This window comes from Nyctereutes procyonoides, unplaced genomic scaffold (assembly GCF_905146905.1).
Source record: "Nyctereutes procyonoides isolate TBG_1078 unplaced genomic scaffold, NYPRO_anot_genome, whole genome shotgun sequence".
NCBI classification, from domain to species: domain Eukaryota; kingdom Metazoa; phylum Chordata; class Mammalia; order Carnivora; family Canidae; genus Nyctereutes; species Nyctereutes procyonoides.
Window position 1 is genome coordinate 24,264,885 of NW_026575024.1, and position 22,435 is coordinate 24,287,319.

The 22,435-nt window shown below is 43.4% G+C and overlaps 1 protein-coding gene across 1 annotated transcript; it reads right to left on the reverse strand.

Annotated features, from left to right (window-relative positions):
• Positions 1 to 482: 482 nt before the first annotated feature.
• On the reverse strand, positions 483 to 21,842 carry DYNLRB1 (dynein light chain roadblock-type 1). The gene is made up of 4 exons (XM_055305365.1): positions 21,761 to 21,842; positions 13,547 to 13,622; positions 7,012 to 7,179; positions 483 to 2,312 (listed from the first exon to the last, which is right to left on the reverse strand). Exons 1-4 carry the CDS (start codon positions 21,761 to 21,763, stop codon positions 2,269 to 2,271), a joined length of 291 nt encoding a protein of 96 aa, XP_055161340.1. The 5' UTR covers positions 21,764 to 21,842; the 3' UTR covers positions 483 to 2,268.
• Between the last annotated feature and the right edge of the window lie 593 nt (positions 21,843 to 22,435).

Below are 22,435 nucleotides of genomic sequence, written 5' to 3' on the forward strand. Positions count from 1 at the left end.
GCCGGAGCCGGACGCAGGACTCAATCCCGGGACTCCAGGATCGCGCCCTGGGCCAAAGGCAGGCACCAAACTGCTGAGTCACCCAGGGATCCCTCATTACACTTTTAAAAACCTAAGTTCTTACATCTGAAGATGAGTCCAGGGAGTTTCACGCATTGTATTGCAAACTGGAATGCATCCAAAGTGGGCTTCCCATATGTGAAGAAATCCCATTGCCTGGGGGACTCACATAGAGTATTTGTTCAGCAGTCATCTTGTTTTCCCCAAAGCCAGACTGAGCCTAAACTTTCCTTAGGACCTTGAAGGAAGAGTTTAGGAGTTTTAAGGCAAACAGAAGGGTGTAGGAGGAGGATTAAAAAAAAGAGGAGGGTGAGGTCTCCAAGCCCTTGCTCTGTAACCAGACCACTATGTTTCCCAGACAGAGCCCCTCCCTTCTTTTAAAACCTGACTTTGAGAACAAAGAGGATACCAGTGGCCATATCTCACTTTTATTTATTTATTTACTTATTTATTCATTCATTCATTCCATATCTCACTTTTAAAACCGAATCTGAGATCATTACTGATCCAGGGTCATTTTGCTCTGGTCCTATAATTACCCTTGCCTCAGGTGTGCTTCCTGAGTCTACTGGGACAGAGCAAACCTGCAGTATTTTCCCAGAGAATCTGTTTTTTCTTTCTTTTTTTTTTTTTTTAAGATTATTTATTTATTCATGATAGTCACACAGAGAGAGACAGAGAGGCAGACACAGGCAGAGGGAGAAGCAGGCTCCATGCAGGGAGCCCGAAGCGGGATTTGATCCCGGGTCTCCAGGATCGCGCCCCAGGCCAAAGGCAGGCGCCAAACCGCTGTGCCACCCAGGGATCCCGAGAATCCGTTTTCTTTGGAGATTTGGGGAAAATTATTTGAAAGGATTACTGCTATTAAGACAAATATGGGTATATTATGGAGTAGAAAAATCCCTATTATCTTTCACTAAAAAGGGAGATTTTAAAAAATTTTTGCCCTGATAACCTACACCCCCAGGCTCTCAAGGGTACATCTTTTACTTCCCTGATAACCATTAAGGAAACTTTTGCTGGAAAATTTAGAAAAGTATTTTTGCCAGATGGAAGAATTCACTGTAGACAAAGGTTACTTTTGGTGAATGAAGGACAACTAAGGGGGATTTTAAGGTTTATACTGTGTAGTTTTAAATCTCTCCTCTGTAACAAGAAACAAAAGACAAAAAGAAAAACCCAATAAAACATAAATACATGTGGTTTCTGGGGGACAAAATCCCAAAGTGCTACTGGATGGATGATGTAGTGGCCTACAGCCACTAGTAGCAGGCACATTCTGGGACCCGGCTCTCACACACCCACACCAGAGTCTGAGGGAAGGAAGGCAGACGTTCACCCAGGATGAGCTCACTCAGATAAAGTGGACCAGTGGGGAATTCTGAGAAGAAAGTGCAGAAAAACAACAGAGCTTTTGGAGTCAGAAACTGTGTCACAGTTGTGAAGCCTCGGGCAAGTCATTCTCTAGACCTCAATCTCATCTTTAATATGGCTTTTACCCTGCCTGCAGGGTACTGTGAGGATGCTATAAGCCAAGGTATATAACACACCAAGTGTATTCTAGGTACTCAACAACTATCACTCCTTTCGAATCCCCAGCAGTGTAGCAGAAAAAAATCTTTCAAAACACTGATGGGAGTAGAAAATGATAAGAGGGGTGGCGAGGGATGAGGGCCCAGAAACCAGGATACCAATTATAAACTGGACTCAACTCAGCAAGTGTGGCCACAGGTGCAATAGGCAGCAGGCCTCCCTGAACCATAAATACCATATGCCATGGTGGCTGGAGGCAGCACTGGGGCTCAGCCTTTAGACCATGTGATTACACAAGAAGAGAGGGAGGCAGAGAGGCCTTTTCAACCTAGTGTTTAAAGACACACAGCAGAGTAAGCATTTTAGTTATTTTTAGTTAAAGAAAAACAGACTTTTCCAAGGGTGACAAAGTGAACTGAAGGTCAGATGGAAGGAAGCAGGGTGTGTGGGCTGTTCAAAGCTCTTGCTCCAAAATCTGGAGGCGAGGAAAAAAGGTCCTCCCAAGAATTCAAGGGTGACTGGCCAGCAGAGAGATGACTTTGATGACTTTGGGCACTGGATCAGTCTAAGTAGGCTCTAAGGTGATTTCCACCTGCTAGTTGGTTGACATGATTAATATTATCACTCTTAGGGGCTATTACATTAAGGAATGACGCAGTAAGCCAAGAGAGTAGCTTATTCAGTTGGATTCTGAATCACAATCAGGAAATAGTCTTTATCTGCAAAAGAGAAAAAAGAAAAAATGAATCACTAAATCATTAAATCACCGAACCATAAAAGGAGAGGGAAACAATAAAAAGCATCAATGCTTCCAACTGTTGGGAAAACAGAAGATGAACCTGCGAGCTTCCCATGGGGGCTTCTGCAGTGTGGCTGCTGGGAAAGCCGAGCCCCTCCCACCCGCAGCAATGCCCTGCAGGGGATCCTCTTTTCTAATCTTCATGGTACCACATGGTGCCAACAGGAAGGTAGGCATATCATCCCTATTTTCTGGGTAGGAAAACTGAGGTTCAGAGAATTAATTAATTAATTATATTTTAATTTTTTTAAAACCCCAGAACATGTGTGCATATCTGAGTCTGATTCTTTTTTTTTTTTTTAAGGATTTTATTTATTCATGAGAGACATGGAGAGAGAGGCAGACACAGGCAGAGGGAGAAGCAGGCTCCATGCAGAAAGGACCCCGGGATCCCAACCTGAACCAAAGGCAGACACTCAACCACTGAGCCACCCAGGCGTCCCCAGGCACCCCTAATTAAGTTTTTTATTTTAATTCCAGTATAGTTAAAATTATTTACTTTTTTTTTTTTTTTTAAAAGATCAGATAGATTTTTTTAATTTATTTATTTATGATAGTCACAGAGAGAGAGAGAGGCAGAGACATAGGCAGAGGGAGAAGCAGGCTCCATGCACCGGGAGCCCGACGTGGGATTCGATCCCGGGTCTCCAGGATCGCGCCCTGAGCCAAAGGCAGGCGCCAAACCGCTGCGCCACCCAGGGATCCCAATTATTTACATTTTTAACAAGTTCCCAGGTAATGCTGATGCTGCAGGTTCTGGGACAACCATGAGATTAAGGTTGCTCTTCATTTTATTTTAGAAATTAGAGAAGCAAGGCATTTCAACTTTGTCCACTTAAACCACAAACATTTATCAAAGCTTCCATATGCCTAGCCCTGGGACAACCACTTCTCACATGGTACCTCAGGAAATCTGTTTTTGAGACAGATACTAGTTTTCTACTTTGAGTCTCAGAGTTAAATGACTTGCCCAAATCAAGGCAAAAACACTAGCTACCAGGGTTTGGCCCAGATGCTCTGAATGCCTCTGGTTTGCCCTCTGCTGAAGAGGGGAGAAATGGCAGGACCTTGGCCTTATCTGCTTTGTGTGTGCTGATTCAAACCTAAGTTTGCTTCTTCCCATGACAACAGGCTGTTGCAGATAGGAAGAAACAGATTTTATAAGACTAACAGTTCCATGGCTAAAGCAATCTAAGTTAAAATCACTTACAAATAAAAACAGAGATAACTGACAAGCCACCAAAAGAAACAGACACAAATAGCAATACTAGTGTCTTTTCTTCCAAATACCAAGCTCTAAATTCAATAATATCATTCCAGGTACTTTGTAGGAAGCACAGTGTTAAAGCTTGCTTATGCTGCACTACCCGGGCTTTATATTAGTGAGGTTAATAACTGAAAAGCAAGTCTGTCTTAAAATGTCTTTTCACAAGGGCTATTCTGGGCCAGGAGAGGGTGAAATTTGGTTCACATATGGAGGGCCAAACTGTCTGAAACTATTTGTTGCTATTTGTGGTCCAAGAAGCAGCTTCTCAGTTTGATCAACTAGAAAAATCAGATGGGAATAAAGAGACAATGGACTTCCTTCCTGGTAAGGGCTCTTCGAGGTTGTTTCCATGGTGTGGAGTGCTAATTACGGTTCTAGAAGGACCAACCTCAAACATGCAGCAACTAGGCCTATTCTATGCTGGGGGCTGTCCCTGTGGGGCTTATGCTCTGTGAAAGTCCTAAGGTAATCTTGTCCTAATGCTTCAGAAGCTCTGATAAGTACCTCCTGCCCACAAGAGTTCTGGCATCAAAATCCTATGTATATACATAAATATATATTTCTTTTCCCCCATATCAAAGTGGGTGCATCAAGGTGTCAAATCATTGATTTTCATCCTAAATACTTTGTTCCACAGACATTCCTGACTCCCATCTCCACTGCTCACCCCACTTCTTACTCCCACAGTGGGGTGTCAGCAATGGAGGGAGATTGAGGAAATCATTCATATATTTACTCACTGAATATCTGTTAAAAGCTTACTATGTTCCTACAAATATCTGTTCTCTTGGAACTATTTAAGTGGGGAGACAAACTTAAAAATGCAGATGAGCAGGCTGGTTGGCTAAATGAAAAGGCAAGATGGAGCGTTGCCAGCAACAGGATGGCATGTGTGAGGGCCCAGGGAGAAAAGCTGAAGTCTCTTGAAGCTCTGAAAGGTAGCAGGATGGCCAGAGAAGTAGTAAGGGTATTCAGAAGAAACACTCGCTGTGTTTAAGGCAACCTCAAAAAGTCACACAGCTCTCAGTATAACAGAATGTATGTGTGTGGCGCTGTGAGAGTGCAGGTGTGAAACAGAGTGAGTGAGTGAGTAAAAGTGACAGAGTGTGCATGCCTTCCCTCCAGGCCTTGTGTGTCACTCAGGAAGAGTCCAGCCACTCCATCCTCACTTTCACTAACAGAGCTGAGGCCCTTCTGGGCCTATGAACCCTAAGGAGAATCTCTAACTTGGGAGTTGCCAATCCTAGACTCAAGTACCAACCACACCCATTAACTGTGAATGCCTATGGGTCCTCAAGGGCAGGCTGGAGATGCCTTTGCTGTTGAGCTGAGAATGGACGGTTAGGAACTTCCAGATGACTCTGCCACTCCAGAGGAGACATTCTTGGAAGCTTTAAGTCAAGAGAAACTGTCCTTGGAGAATCTAATTTGAAAACCACATCATTTGTCCTTGCTTCACAATGTGTGCCCTCCTATGGGCACAAAGTCTGCTCTGATATGCAAGGTCAACAGAGAGACCATTCCTGGCCTAACTTTTAGGGAAGTGGAGGTTTGTGTAGCTATTCAGCATGAAGTCTTAGGAGGGATGTGAGTTCAAATATTTCCAAATCTTTCTACCTCACCCAGAGCCAACTCACTCAATCAGATGGGGTGTCTCAGGAGATCAGAGCAGTACAGTACCATACCTGACAATTTACAGATGTGGAAATAGTGGTTCAGAGGTATTTTGTGACCTAAGGTCACACTCAAAAGAGGTAAAGCTGTGAAAACAGATTTTGTCTGCTGCAATCTGATTTTCCTCACAGAACCAGAGGCATTATAATGGGTTGGTAAGTAATGCATCAAACAGTGATTAAACTGATAAATAGCGTACTGCATGTTTTTGGAATAAATGCTTCTGAGCTTATCTTATGTTTTTCTCTGTGATCAACCTGCTGTGTCCCCACCCCTCTAGGAAGTATCCCTGTGACTAGGTCAATGGTTCTCTCCTTTGTATCCTTCCAAACAGCCAGAATAGGCTGGAGGAGGCCTAAAAAAAGAACCAATACTGTTCTGCTACTGGGGTGGTTGACTCATCAAATTACCTTAGAATTCTGTAATCAGCTTCCTCATCATCTGTGTTGCCAAGTCCAGGGACATTTAGCATCCCCAACCTCCTTATTACCCAGGCCCCAATCACAATCATACTACCTCTTGCCTTAAAAACTATCACATAGTTAAGCTTGGTATTTGATGCCTCTTCGAAATTAGACCAAATGTCTCACCTCTCATTCCTTCCTACACATATTCTGATGGCCTAGACAAGCTGCACTGCAGCCTACCTCCATCATCACAGGCACATTTAACTATGTGGCACAGCCAAAAAAGAGAGAGGGAGGGAGAGAAGTAATAATATAAAAATAGTCCTGACAATCTGTCCACCACTCCAGTCTGTAAATGTGAGTAAGGTGATGCAGGCCAGGACAAGTGGCCCTCATGTTCCCTCCTGTGGCCCCAGTCCTTATGGGCTCCACCCAGGAGCATTTCATCATCCTTCAAATGATCCTAAAGACAGGTATAGTTTGTACTACACAGCTCTCACATGCAGGCCAAGCACTGCATGAGAAACAAAAGCAGCAATCTGTTCCAAAGCTGAAGGAAAGGATAGCCATACTGGGCCTAGAAAGACAGGACAATACTTTAGAAGTGGGCAGTGTAACATTTTTTCAAAGATAAAATGACCACACAGTACTTTTGTCTTGTGCTTTGGTTTCAAATCACTGAATGCTTTTTCCTTTAAACATAGCTTTCCGGGATCCCTGGGTGGCGCAGCGGTTTGGCGCCTGCCTTTGGCCCGGGGCGCGATCCTGGAGACCCAGGATCGAATCCCACATTGGGCTCCCGGTGCGTGGAGCCTGCTTCTCCCTCTGCCTATGTCTCTGCGCCTCTCTCTCTCTCTGTGACTATCATAAATAAATAAAAATTAAAAAAATTATAAAAAAAAAAATAAACATAGCTTTCCCACCCCTTCAACTTGCTTAAACTCTTTCTTGTGCCTTTTAGATTCAGCTCAAATGTCCCCTCTTCTGGTAAGATCTACTCACATCTTCCTCTATGTTCCATGAGACCATGATTCCCCTCTGTGGCCTGGACTTTAGTACAGGGTCTGGCCTAGAGTCACACTGAAAAAGTGTTTGTTGGGGATGCCAGCCAGAGACTGGTCAGGCAGTGAGGCAGTCAACTGTGTACTTTCAATGCCTTAGGATTTTTAATGGCACCTGTGGGGACATCAATGTGTCAAGCCTCCCCAATAAGCTACCCAGAATATGCTGTGACAGTCAGCTCCCAGGTGGGAATGTGGAACACCTCTTACCTGGTGCAACCATAATTTCATTTTTCTTGGAGCGAATTCGAAGGAAGGTGAGGTCATTCTGGGGGTCAATTTCACGCACGGTGCTCCGGGCCTTCAAGATGAAGTTGTGCATGAGGTTGGCATACTGTGTGGTAGTGGGATTGTCCATGGTGCTCTTGATGGGAATGCCTGAGGGGAGAGCAGAGACTGAGTAGGAAGCTGGAACTCCTTTCTGCCCAGCTCTCCACCCCACACCCTTAATTCAAGAGTACAGGACTAGCAGTTAACAATCAATGCCACTATTTACTGAGGGCTTGATACACACAGTACTGAGCACTTTAAGTATGGTAGCACCAGTCCCTAGAATTACTCTGGAGTGGTGTCACCATCTTCACTCGCCAATGAGGCACAGAAGCTTTGAGCCATCACACAGCAGATAAGCATGGGGCCAGGATTCAAATGCAGGCCTGTTGGCTCTACTGCTGGGCTCCTTCCATAGTGGCATACTGCTGCTATGAGTGGCTGCCAGCAATAAAGGAGAGACTATCATTTAGGATACTTAGAACCTGAACAAAGAGGACAACTCTTGTAAATTTGTAAATACTGAAAAGTAGGAAGAAGAAAAAAAAAAGTCAGTCTCTGACAAGACATTACCATTACTAGTGTATTGTTCCAGTTTCCACCAAGGGAGGCTTAGGGCCCAGCTCTAAACATACTATCTATATACATGATTGTGCCCCTCAAATTAAAGCCTGTTTCTCTGTCTGCATATAAAATTGTAAACAGTACCACTATTGCTTTCGAAGAGCCCAGAAGTGGTCAATCCATAGAGTTAATTATTCCTCTGTTGTTGGTACCTATGCTGGATTTTTTACTTAATTACTATGCAGTGAACACCACTGTGTGCCAAGCCTTTTCTTTTTTGAGGACTGTTTCCTTGCAATGATGTATTAAATAGATCTCCCTTACTATAGCCATCAATGGCTATCATCATGGAGGTGAAAAATAGGGCTAAGCTTGAGCCACCTCAGGACACAATTGATTCATCAGGTGTCTATGAATCACCATGACATATCAGCAGAAGGTTCCACTGAGGAAGCTGGTAGGCACTTGTGACAAATGTGGCACAAGTGGCTCCTCACATATAAGTGGCTAGATTTAGGGGCCCATGCCCCTGCTGGTCTGGCCCACAAGTGACCACCTTAACGACTGGCCAAAGGCAATTTACTCTGAGGTCTACTCACAGGTGTCAAGAAACTGGCCCAACCTTGTCTTCTTAGGGCATAGGAACATGAGAGTGTGCAGAAGAAGACACAATGGCAAGAGAAGAAGCTGAGTCAGAGAGGCTGTTTTGAGCCAAGTCAAGTCATAAGGACAGATTGTAGTGATGACTAGGTCACGAGGACAATGTGCCCACCAGGATCCCAGGAAGCCTCACTCCGTAGCAGAACATTCCTAAGGATGGCAATATGAGCAGCTGGGGTAATGACTGAGTAGGAACTCTGAAATCTGATGATCTGGACTTGGACTCTGGCTCTGCCGCTTCATGGCTGTATGTGGTCTTAGATAAGTGATTTAATTTCTCTAAGTCAATTTCTTCATCTGTAAAATAATGCTTGTGCTATGAGGATTAAATATGGCTAAATCATTTAAGAATGTTTAGTAAGGAGAGTACAAATGTAATGTTGGCTTGTTATCAATGTCATTACAAAATAAATCCCATTCCCCAGATAACTTGAGGGGCCAGTCTCAAGGCCTTGTGAAGTCTGGATGATCAGAACTCTTAGGCTTTTCTTATATACCACAAGGCCACCTTCTCTCAGGTTCCTCTGCCTGGAACTTGCCTTCCTTCCCCATCTTCTCATGATTCCCACTGATCCCTCATATGTCCATTTTCTGGAGGACCTACCCACCCCTAGATGTGGTCAATGCCCCCATACTACTGTTCCACACAATTTTCCTTCAGAGAAGTTTCCTCTGGAGTTTGATATCATACCATTATGGAAGTGATCATTAGAACTATAAGCTCCCAGGGCCAGGACCAGGTCTGATTTGCTCACGTTTGGTATGTATGTATGTATGTATTTATTTATTTATTTTAGAGAGAGAGAGAGAGAGAGAGGCAGACACACAAGCAGGCTCCATGCAGGGAGCCCGACGCAGGACTCGATCCCGGGACTCCAGGATTGCGCCCTGGGCCAAAGGCAGGCACTAAACTGCTGAGCTACCCAGGGATCCCCTACTAACCATTGTCCTTAAAGAGACTCCAACTAAGCATTTATTGTAGATGGTAAATGAGTGCTCTCAAGGCCTCCCTAAGCAGGTCAAATACTGCCATGAGTTTCATCACATTTCTACTAAGTGAGAGGTGTATAAAGGAAACATGAAACTAACCAGTTGTTACCTTACTTTATAAACAAAAAAACCCCACAGAGGTGGTGAAGAGCTGGAACAGGGACTAAAACTGGGGAGAATTTCAAATAAAGACAAGAGATCAAGTCCAGATTCACAGGATGTCAGAGCCAGCGACACCATAAAGATAGCCAAATGATCACCTACTCCAAACTTCTGCCTTCACAAATGGGACCGTGTGGCCTGCAAAAGTAGCTGGTCACGAGGGAGCAGAATTTCTAACTTGGGGCTCAGATTTGTCAAGACCAAGGCTGTATAGTGAGGTCCTCCCAGCAAACCCAGCTTTGTCAATCAACAATAAAAAACATTAACAATATTTAACAAAGTAGTCCTCGTCTTATCTGTGGTTTCACTTTCCATGGTTTCAGTCACCACATCAGCTCAGGTCTGGAAGCAGATGATCCTTCTGGTCAGGTCAATAGTAGCCTAACATTGTCTCACAATGCCTGTGCCATTCACCTGACTTCACTTCATCATGTAGGCAATTTTATCATCTCTCGTCATTACATGAAGAAGGGTGAACACCATATAATAAGGTATTTTGAGAGAGACCACATACACATAACTTTTATTATTCTTATTATTTTTAATCTTAAGATTTTATTTATGCATTCATGAGAGACACAGGCAGAGGGAAAAGCAGGCTCCATGCAGGGAGCCCGACGTGGGACTCAATCCCAGGACTCCAGGATCACGCCCTGAGCCGAAGGCAGGCACTAAACCGCTGAGCCACCCAGGGATCCCCTATTATTATTATTTTTTAAGATTTATTTATTTATTCATGACAGAGAGAGAGAGAGAGGCAGAGACACAGGCAGAGGGAGAAGCAGGCTCCATGCAGGGAGCCCGACGTGGGACTTGATCCCAGGTCTCCAGGATCAGACTCTGGGCCCAAGGCAGCGCTAAACCGCTGGGCCACCAGGGCTGCCCTAACTTTTACTATAGTACACTGTCATAATTGTTTTATTATTAGTTATTGTTAATCTCTTGTGCCTTATTTATAAATTTAACTTTATCATAAGTACATATAGGAAAAACCATAGTATACATAGGGTTGGGTACTGTCCTTGTTTTAGGCATTCACTGGAGTTTTGGAATGCATTCCCCAATGGATAAAGGCGGACCACTGTATTTATTAAGCACCTACTATGTGTCAGCACTGTTCTAGGTGCTGGGGATATAGTAGTGAACACCAGAGATAAATCTCTGCCTTCACAAAGCTTACGCATTGGGAGTCTTTTATGTTGCCCCGTGTGGGTAGCTGAAGTGGTCAGGAAATGCATCCTGCAGGAAAAGGCAACTGAGTTGAATCATGGAGGTAGGAAAGCCCTGGAGGGGATAATAGGAATCCCTAATTAATCATCCTTCACGGAAGCTTCCAGAGGGCTTAAAGTCCCTATAAAACAGTGAGTTCTGACCCATCCATAGCTGGGTCAGTGACCTTGGGAGGTTACCTCATTTCTCTCAGCTCTGGGTTTCTCATCTGAAAAATGGGCAGTACCCCTGGCCTTGCAGGGTTATGGTGTGAAATGTAAATGAGACAATGAAGTAGAAACTCTGTAAATGGGACAAAAATTAAAAATAAATAAATACATGCAATAATTTTAGCATTTATATATGGCAGTTTACTATATGTTAGGTACTGTTCTAAAAGTTTTCCTTAGGGGCACCTGGCTCAGTCAGTTAAGCATCTGCCTTTGGGTCAGGTCAGGATCCCAGGGTCCTGGGATTGAGCCCCATGTAGGGCTCTCTGCTTAGCAGGGAGCCTACTTCTCCCTCTCCTCCCAACTTGTGCTATCACTATCTCTGTCTCTCTCAAATAAATAAATAGAATCTTAAAAAAAGAAAAACTAAAAAAATAAATAAAAGCTTCCCTTAAAGGAAAGTAATATAATTATCCGAATTTTGCAGATGAGGAAACTGGAACAGAGAGGTTAAGTGACTAGCCTAAGACCACACAGCTGACAAATTAAGTAGAGCCAGGATTCAAACCTAGGCAGTCTGGTTCTGCATTCTATATTCCTAGCCACTGGGTAATACTGCCACATTAAGTATATGAAAAAGAAGTGCTCACTAGTATCCAAAAGGTAAGCAATTGGTGCTATATTTTCCCAATGAAAAAGCTCAAGTTTGGGGGCAGTTTCAAGGCAAAAATGAAGGCTGTGGTTTGCAAATGCTAATGGAGGCCTATTCCCTCCCCAATTGGGGGTCAAAATGTCCAATCCTAGAAAACAGTCTTTCTGGGTGATAGACAAATAGTCTTTCAGATCTTAGAGTAAGAAGCACCCAACAGAGACTACCTGGATCAACCATTCCACTCATGGCAGCTGAGGTCAGCTGAGCCATAGCAACCTGAGCTGGGACCTGTTCCTGCCTCCACAGTGTCCTGAGGGCCCCCAACCTCCTGCCTGTTTCGACCACATAGTGTAATGAGAGTTTGACAAAGCTGGGGAGCATTCACTGCCTAGTTCTCGACTAGCCAGCATATGTTTCTGTAGACAACTTGGAAAACCACATTTTTTTTTAAAGATTTTTATTTATTTTATTCACGAGAGATAGAGAGAGGAGCCTGACGTGGGACTCAATCCTGGGTCTCCAGGATCAGGTCCTGGGCCGAAGGCAGCGCTAAATTGCTGAGCCACCTGGGCTGCCCGGAAAACCACATTTTAACTAAGGGTGCCACTTCTACTTTTTCACCCCCAGTGACTTTCATCTTGCTCTATTTAAGCAGGCATTATTGAGAATTCTGCCATTCTAGAGACAAGGCCTAGAACAACAACACATACAGAGCTCTCGGAGAGTCTTGAGCAAATCAGAGCTGACTAAATGCACTGCACTAGAAAATGAGGGAGCCCAGCTGGGTGACTCTGCGCATGGCCGGGGCCACAGACCAAGCAGCTACTCTGTTCCTTCACAGTATAGTGTGGGAGGGAGAGCACAAGTGTATTCAGACAGACTTGGGATGAAATCTTGGCTGTAATGCCAGGCAATCAATTAAAATTCTAGGCTCTGTTTTTTCCTACTGCAAAATGGAGACAACAAGGCTGCTTCATGGAATGGGAATAAATGAAACAATGTTTGTAAAGGATGGCCTGTGGTCTGGCACAGAACAGGTACGTGATAAATGTTAGTCCTTTTCTTCACCATGTCTATCGCAGTTTGGGAAAATTAGTATCTGTACTCTTCTAGCTATTGAAATAATGCTATAGAAGAGTAAGCAGAGGCACCTGGGTGGCTCAGCTGATTAAGTGTCCAACTCTAGATTTTAGCTGTGGTCATGATCTCATGGTTGTGAGATCAAGCCCTGAGTCGGGCTCCATACTGATTGTGGAGCCTGCTTGGGATTCTCTTTCCCTCTACCCCAACCCCACCATCCCCTAAAAGGAGGGAAAAGTTATAGGCATAAAGTAGTTGACCAGAGTATTATCTAGCAAAAAAAGTAGAAATAGGGGCACCTGGCTGGCTTAGTGGGTAGATCGTGCAACTCCTGATCTCAGAGTCATGAGTTAAGAGCCCCACACCAGGGGTAGAGTTTACTTAAAAGAAAAAAAAAAAAAAAAGGTAGAAACCATATAAATGGTGGATGGCTGATAAACATTGTACTAGCAGTTAAAAAATTTGCTTATGGGGATGCTTGGGTGGCTCAGTAGTTGAGTGTCTGCCTTCAGCTCAGGGTGTGATCCTGGGATCCGGGGATCAAGTCCCGCATCAGGCTCCCCACAGGGAGCCTGCTTCTCCTTCTGTCTATGTCTCTGCCTCTCTCTCTCTCTCTCTCGGTCTCTCATGAATAAATAAATAAAATCTTTAAAAAAGCCCAAAACAACCTCATGAGTAAACATACGCAAAAGAATAACAATTATAGTAATTATGACCAAAAGAAGATGTACCTGGGCAAGCGCTAAAAAAAAAAGCACAGCATAGTAAAAAAGTATGATCTGTCAGGCAGTGGGACTGAATGAATTTTTCCTTTTTAAACTTTGTAATTCCAATAATAATAGTGCTAGGACACTGGAAGTGTTTTAAAAAGGGTAAAAATTACATCCTGTACATGAAGAGGCTTAGTAAACAATAAGTGTCATGCTACGTTTGGGCTGTTTTCTCAGGGCCTGCCTGCGTGTAGGTCATGGTCAAAGGGAGGGTGTACCTTCTGTGTTCACCACGATGATGCCCTGTACTCCCTTCTGGCTCTGAAGTCGCTTCAGTGTCTCCTCCACCTCTGCCTGCCAGAGAGAACAAGATCCAGGTTAGGAGGGGCCAGGAGGACTGGACTAACTCCCTCTTACTCCTGACAGATTAATCACACATCTGTCTTTCAAAACCAAACAACACCCAGGCACCTGGCACCTCCTTAAGTCTCCCCAGGCCTGTTTGGAGTGGTCCCTGGGCCATCCCCAGCACTTAAACCATTTGCTCACAAACCCCAGCATGGGGTGGGGCTACTCCTGGCCCTTTGCGCACTAGGCACGATTACCTTTCCCTGCTTAGCTATTTGGGAGAATATAAATACCATTCTTATGAGTATATATACATCCATGACTCAACTCACATATTTGGTACACTTGGGGGACCGGACACTGATGATATGGAAAAAAACAAACAGTGATGTCTAATAGGAAGAAGACTAAGTTGTCATTTGTGACCCAAACAGCACAACTGAAAATACTCCAAAGGAAGAAAACTGACTCCATGAGGATAATAAACTCAGTGACTCAGTAAGTTAGCATCCAAGTCAGTGTAACATATGGCATATAGGCACAGGAAATGTGCCTGAGGAAGGGGCTCATTAATCCAGATTCTCCAGATACTAGCACATGGCATTTGGGTCCTCAATCTATCATGCCAGGTCTTCTATATTATTATCATTCCCATCTCTTTTACCCTTCCTTCAATTCTCCATCTCCTTGCTCATACCTCCCTACCTCCACATCTTTTTTACCCTAACGAGGAAATCCAACAAATTCTTTTAGGTCATCAAAGACATTACCTCTTCCATAAAGCTCTTACTGATTTGCAACTCTGGAGAACTCTGCCCACTTCTGAGTCCCCAAACTCTTCACTGTACTTCTTTAGGAATGCGTTAGGTACTGATTTACTTAAGAGTTTCTACAATGGTCTGCAGAATAGGAATTCAATAAATAGCTGCTTAACTGAACTAGGCCTAACTCTGTGGATAGAAACTGGCCTTAACGTGTGGAAGTTCTTAGAAGGCCCCTTCCAAACCAGTCCAGAATCCAACTAGGGGAAGCTACTCAAAGGCTGAGTCAGATTATGTTGAAAACAGACACCATTTGCCTAAAAAAAGTGGTTCCCTACCCCCAAGCGCTAATGAGTTGGCCTGGAGGGGAGGAGCTTCTAAACAGTGATGGAAAGAGCACAATGAATTATTGTTTTTCTAGTAGGCACAAAGCTGACAATCCAGTCACTACCACCCACTTCCCAATGATATAAGAATACTCAAATGCTACAGAGAAGAGCAAACAAGTTCCTTCTACAAAACGGCAAATAGCCTGATGCCTCATAAATCTGGAGCCCGAGTAAAAGGACCAGGCTAGCTCTGTGGACATGAACACAATATAGTGGGTCATGCATGTATGAGGTCATAATTTACTCAAGACTTTCACTGAGCTCCTATTTAGTGCTATTCTGGAGAGGAGGGGTAAAGTGAAATAGTGGTCAATATTACACAGTATTCAATCTGACCCGGTAACTTTCCTGAAACTCATCACAAGGAAATAACTTAAAAGAATACAGCAAGATGTTACCCACTGTGACATATGCAGTAACAAAAACCTGAAAGAGCTAAAAATGCCTAATAATTAGGGGAAAAAAATAAAATTATAGAATGTCTATTCATACAATGGTGATGAGCATGGTGATCAGAATATTTATATCACCACAAAAGGTTTATGACATAACATTAAGTGAAATCAGCTAAATGCAAAAATAAAATGCTTGATGACGGTAATCACATGAAAACAGGCAAGGCAGGACTCAGAAAAAAAATAAAAGCCAGATCAAGAGCAGGGAATTATAGATAAGGTTTTATTTTCTTTTTTTCCCCCAAAGCAATCTCTTTTCTATTATATTGTTTCCATTTAAAAACTTTTTAAAGATTTTATTTATTTATTTGAGAGAGAGCAAGTGAAAGAGAGAGAGAGCTAGCAGGGGGAGGGGTAAAGGGAGAAGCAGGCTCCCCGCTGAGCAGGGAGCTCACTGTGGGGCTCAATCCTAGGACCCTGAGACCATGACCCAAGCCAAAGGCAGATGCCTATCTGACTGAGCTATCTAGGCGCCCCTAAAAACATTTTTGATGGTGTCAGTTGGTTAAGTGTCCAACTCTTGGTTTTGGGTCAGGTCTCAAGGTCATGGGATTGAGTTCCGCATCAGGCTCTGCACTCAGTGCAGAGTCTGCTTGAGATCCTCTCCCTCTCCTCCCACTTGTGCCCTCTCTCTAAAATAAATAATCTTAAAACAAAACAACAATCCCAAAACATTTTTTTAACCCTTCTCTATGTATGTAAGAAAGAGATCTCTAATATGGGGACCACAGGGTTCTGAAAATGCTCAACACTGACAGCTCAATGTGCAATCAATCTAGGGAAAGTAAGAAAGCTAAAAATCAAAGGAGTCAGAATAGAGTCTGAAATATTCCCTGGAGGTTGGAAAGTGGGGCTGAAATGAAAAAGATGAATACTTCACAACTGCTATTATTTCAGCACCACTGCAGGGTACCTTCTATGTGCCAGACATTGTTTTAGGCCTGGGGATGCTATAGCAAAGAAAATCTAACAAAAACCTCTACCTTCATGAAGCTGACATGGGGGAGGGGAAGACATCAAAAACAATAACAACACAAGTAAAATATAAATGTCAGATATAGTAGGGAAGGGGGATCGGAATGCAGGGGCTGATGGCAATTTTAAATAAGGTGGTCAGAGAAGTTCTCACTAAGGTGATAGGTAAGTAGAAATCTGAAGAAAATGAGGGAGCTAATGCGGATTTCTAAGAAAAGTGTTCCAGACAGAATGAAGAGACAAGTATAAGCTCCCTGAAGTAGCATGTTTCAGGGCTCAAAGGAGCCAGTGTGGTTGAAGTGCAGTGAGCCAGATGAGAAAGGTAGCCAGGGTCAGATTAGATTTAGCGGGTTTGCTAGACCACAGCAATGACTTTGGTTTTTAATGGGGATCATACAGGGACCCACAAGCAGGTTTTGAGGTGAGGAGTGACAAGATCTGATGTTTTAAAACAATAGCTCTGATTGCTGTGTGAAAAGACTGCAAGGGGTGCAAACATAGCCTGCCTGAGCCTGGGCCCTGACACGCTGCTTCCTCTGAAGGAAACAATCTTCTTGCCTTCACTTACTGCTTGATGTAACTAACTCCCAACTCTTTGGATTCAGCTCATGGGCCTTCTGTGGGAGACCTTCTCCCCTCTTCTGGGTACCCCTGGCATTTCTGCCTTCAGAGCACTTACCACAATGGGACGTAACTCTTTATTCCTCTAGACCCAAAGCACCCCAGGAATAGGGACCTCTTATTGTCCCACTACTTGGGACAGTATAGACTCAACAAACACTTAAGGAACAAATAAGCATTTAGGGACCTCTTATTGTCCCACTACTTGGCACAGTATAGACTCAACAAACACTTAAGGAACAAATAAGAAGCATTTCTACAACTATGTTTCACAAAAACCAATCTTTTCAAGTATAGGAGGGGGGAATGGCCTAATAGTACCCAGGGTAAACAAGAGCTAGGGTCTAGGTGATCCTAAGTTTAATAAGAATCCACCACCAAGATCTGGCTGCTTAAAAAGTAAACACACACCAGGTGCCTAGGTGGCTCAGTGGGTTAAGCCTTTGGCTCAGGTCATGATTCTAGAGTTCTGGGATTAAATCCTGCATGGGACTCCCTGCTCAGGGGGAGCCTGTTTCTCCTTATCCCTCTGCCCCTCCCGGTGCTCATGCTTTCTCTCTCACTCTCAAATAAATAAATAAAATCTTAAAAAAAAAAAAAAAAAGTAAACACACACCAAGAAAACTGAGGACATACAATTAACTATATATTAACCTGTTCCGTACCTGCTAAAGGTCAGATGTTGGGATGATGTTTTCAGATACCTCTCTCATCTGAACCTTCCATAGTTAGTAGGATCTCCATTTTACAATGAGGAAACAGAGATCCAGAAAGAAGATTTGGAAGCCCAAAGACACACAGCAGGTCAAGAAAAAAGCTGAATATACCAAATGACCACAAATGATGAGGTCCCTGCCTGCAGGGAACTTACATTCTGGTGAAGAGACATTCAAAAGACAAAAAACCAAAATTCCTGTAGGATACAGGGACAGGGTTGGGGGGGCAGGGGGAATATACTTTGGCTAGTGTGGTCTGAAACACCTGAGGATGCAATCTTTAAGAAAACTAAAAGATGAGAAAGAAAAGCACTCCAGGCAAAGCACTGAAAGCAAAGGCAGTGAAGTGGGAACAAGTTTGGCATGTTCAAGGAAGAGAGAGGGCTAGTATTGCCAATGTTTTTTGATTCCTTGCTAATTTGATCAGCAAAAATCATATAACAGAAAGTCAACTTTTCTGTAATTTTTAAGAATTATCAGTGAACATGTTTATCTCTCTCATTATTGAGTCTTTTGCTTTTTCTACGTATCTATTGATTTTCAAAAACTTTTCTATGTTAGAAAATATAAGACTTTCATCTAACAAATACATGGTTTAAAAAATATTTTTCTGTAAGACAAGAGAATAGTCTTTTCCAATCTGACCTCTACCAGTAGGATGGGGCTAGGCCTGGCTGAATTGGGATGATGAGGTCTAGAGGGATCTCCAGAGACAGCAAGGCAACAGCTACCTGTTGGGTTCAGGACTAACTGCTTAAAACAAACCTCAAGTTTAGCCCTAAAAGAGCTAAGAAGAAAAACTAATATTGTCAAAAAGTCACAGACAGCAACAGGGACATTTACAGATAGGAAAGGACAGTCCTAGGCAGGCATCCAAGTCATGTCAGCTCTAGATCAAACTTGGTTGTTCCTGCGGAGCTAGCCAACTGGTACCAGAAATATCTGAGTGGATACGCAATCCCCCAGGGTTGGCTCACACCTCTAACTTCCTGTCCTGCTCCTAGAGAACCCAGCTAGTATCCTCTGCATTTTGGGTCATAAGTATTACTAACATGAGTGTCTGCATCAGGCAAGAAACAAGCCTTCTGAGTTCTTTAGTTCCCAGATGTGTGTTGTTGACAGACATAAAAACAAGTAGCAGTAAAACTCCAAGATTATTGACTGGTTCAGCATAAAAGGAATAACCATCAGAAGCAAATGATTCACAAAGAAACTGCGACCCACCTGACTGCTAAGCATAAACATTTTAATTTGTATAAAACAAAAATGAATGAAAAGGATAGAAAAACATCTGCATCTAATATAAGAAAAGAATAATTCCAAAACATCACACAAAATGATCAAGAAAAATAAAGTCTAAAAGTTAAGTTGGTAAAATAGAAAATACACTTAAGAGAAATTACAGACAAATAGAAACATGTTCACCATTTCCTGAAAAAACAGGAGACATTTCATTTCATTCCTAAAAAATGAAAAATTATAGTAATAATGAGGTATCTTTTTAAATCTGGCAGTTATGGCAAAACTGATACAACGGCAATTCAATCTTTTGGGAAAGCTATAGGACAATATTACTGCAAGATCCTATGTGTTGGTCCCTTGCCCTCAGAAGTTCTTTTCCTGAGAATTTCTCCTAATGAGATAATCTAGTAAATTTTTTTAAAAAGAAAAATAAACTGTACACATACGGAAGCACTCATCACAGCATTATCTCTTTTTTTTTACATTAAAAAAATTTATTTATTCATGAGATACAACCACACAGAGACAGAGACATAGGCAGAGGAAGAAGCAGGCTCCCTGCAGAGAGCCCGGTGTGGGACTCAATCCTGGAACTTGGGGATCATGCCCTGAACCAAAGGCAGATGCTCAACTGCTGAGCCACCCAGGTGCCCCTAACATTATCTCTACTAATGAAGAACTAAAAGCCAGAGATTTGGGTGCAACTCAAATGTACACCAGGGGGAACAGTTTCTCAAATTATGGTGTAATTATTTCATTATTATGTAGTCACTAAAGTAATTGATCACAAAGATGACATAGCAACAAGGTTAAATGTCTTTGGACATTAAGACCAACAAAAAGGAACTACAATGTACATCTTGAAAAATAGGCACATATGAACCAAGAGGAAGGAGAACACACAAAGACGAAAATAGTTATGTGGTGAAGTAAAAGCAGATAAAATTATGGATGATTTTTATATCACTATTCTGAAGGACAATTTGGCAGTTTCTACCAAATCAAAAAATAATGCATGCCAGACAGAAGTAAGACCTCTAGGAATCTGTCCTATATCCTACATAAACGCTAGCATGAGCACACACATACACAGAAAGACAACAGTTACTGCAGGGGTGCCTGGGTGGCTCACTCAGTCAAGCAACCAACTCTTGATTTCGGCTAAGGTCATGATCTCAGGGTTCTGGGATCCAACCCATGGTCCAGCTCTGGGCTGTTGGGAGTCAGCTTGAGAATTCTCTCTGCCCCTCCCCCCACTTATATTCTCGTTCTCTCAAATAAATAAATAAATCTTTAAAAAAAAAGGCAACAGTTACTGCAGCATTGCCTAGAGTGAAAAACTGCAAATCACCCAACTGTATTTACCACAATGGAATATTAAATAGCCCTTAAAAAGAGTGAAGATTTGTATATATTACCATGGTAAAATGTTTGGTATTTTTAAGTGAACAGAGTAAGCTACAAGAGATCAATCTCTCTCTATATAGCCTAAAATACACTTAGTATGTAAAAACATATATGTTCCAGTTTCATGTAATAAATAGCTTAGATGTAAATCTGCTTATGTACTAATCAAATCTAGGAGGAAACATACCCAAGTGCCAACAGTCGGTTACCAGAGGGGAGTGACTTGGGGACTACATGGACTTTCTACATTATATACTTTGATACTGCTTGAAGAAGTTAAAATGGACAGCTAAATATGCTTTGCTTTTATGAGTATAAACACACAGTACCCCGGTACAGGTTGCAGTAAGCTACCATTTATGTCAGAAAAAGAGGGAGCATATACATGCCTGTATTTGCATGTAGATGTGTAAGAAACTAACTTTCAACTCTGGAGACTGAGGCTAGGGATCAGGGATGGGTGGGAGACTTATTTTTCAGTTAGATCCTTTCAGATTATTAGTAGTTTTTTTTTTTTTTTTTTTTTGGCTGTGTGCAGGTATTATCTGCTAAAAATTGATTTTTTTTTACAGTTTAAAAAGTGATGTGAAAGATGAAGTCACATATGTTTGAAGCATTATTACATGTTTTTAGTGATGTGAACACATTCTTTGTAGTGTAATAATAAATGAAAAAAAGCAGAGTCCACAACTGTACATTCAGTAGGAGCTAAACTATTTTAAGCAAAAACGGAGACAGAAAGGCTAGAATTTGTCTAATTAGAAGTGCTTGCCTCTAGGTCATGCCACTGTTCCTTTTTCCTTTTCCATTTTTCTTGTGGGCGTTACGTTTTTAAGTAAGAGCTTTGATTTCACATTTCAGGAGTCTCTTCAAGCTTTCTGCAAGTCGGGAGGATGAAAACCACGAGGAAACAAACTGAGAAGGGCATAAAGAGCCAACAGTTCCTGCCAGCAGGGCTTTGGCATGGTCAAGGGCGGACCCCGCCGGTTTCTGATTCATGCACCAAGTTCCAGACGCTCGAAAGAACCATAGGGACAGAAAGGCGTCAGTAAAGCTTCTAGGGTGCAAATCACCCTCCGCCATTTCCTGAGGCAAAGGATTTAGTTCCACTCGGTTTTCGATTCCAAGTATATCAAATGGGGATAATGGTCGTATCTACCTCACAGCGCTCCTATGAGGAGGGCCAAGATACAAAAAGCAGTGCCTGATACAAATTAGGCTTCCAGAAACGTTATCATTATTGTTATCACGCAACAAGGCTCGGGACCCTGGGATGCAGGGGCCTATGGGCCAGCTTCCCCATCTTGGTCAGACTCTCGCCGAGGCCCGAGCTCTGGCTTCCGGTCTAGGGTCAGTGGGATACGGTGGCCCCGCCTCGGTCCCCTCGGTCCCTCAGTCCGGGTCTGCAGGCCCGCGCTGCCCGAGTTTCCACCCTCCAGAGCTTGGGCCCTGCCCCGCCCAGCCCCCCAGATTCCTGGCCTGTCACTCTTGAGACGCCCCCGGACGATGGAAGACCAGGCGCAGGTGGTATTCGGCCACCTTCCGGCCGCCAGCATAAAGCTCCAGGCAGACACTCACCATTTCCAACCGATCCCGTAGCTCCGCGACGCCGGCGCTCAGTCCAGGCCTGGGACCTTTCCGCGCCTGCGCACAGCACCTGTCTAAACGGACAGCTCTGGTAGCCTATCAGGAGCCAGTAATGGGAACGGGCAGGCAGGCGGGGCTTGGCTTCCCTAGGGCTCGTAGGGAATTTGCCTGGCGCTGTACGAAAGTGAAAAGCGGAAGAGCGCTTCAGCTATGGAAAATTCCCAACTCCTGGCGGAAAGATGCTGGTTAGCGGTGTCAGAAGAGTATTTCGACTCTCAGCCGAGGTCTGAGCTGGCTCTGGGAGCCCTGGGTGGACGGCGGTGAGCGAGTATGAAGGCAAGGAGGGAGGTTTTGCTGAGACCCCCTTTGCGCCCTGATGAAGGCAAAGTAAGGCGCCGTGTCAAAATGCGCCAAAGGCGCGGTAAAGTTGGGGACGGGGACTGGAGTGCGTCTCTGGGATCTCCAGAGCGATCCCCTTTGGGAATATTCCAGGCTGGTTCTCGGAGTGGTTAGGGCTAGCCTGGGAGTACTCAGGTTTAGGACTCCGAGTTCAGCTCCACCCCTGGGTTACCCCGGAGAAACCGCTTTACATCTCTGTGCTCCCTCATTTTTTTCACCTTTAAAAGAGTGGAGCTTTCTTCGCAAAGTCCTACGTTGTCCTATTTT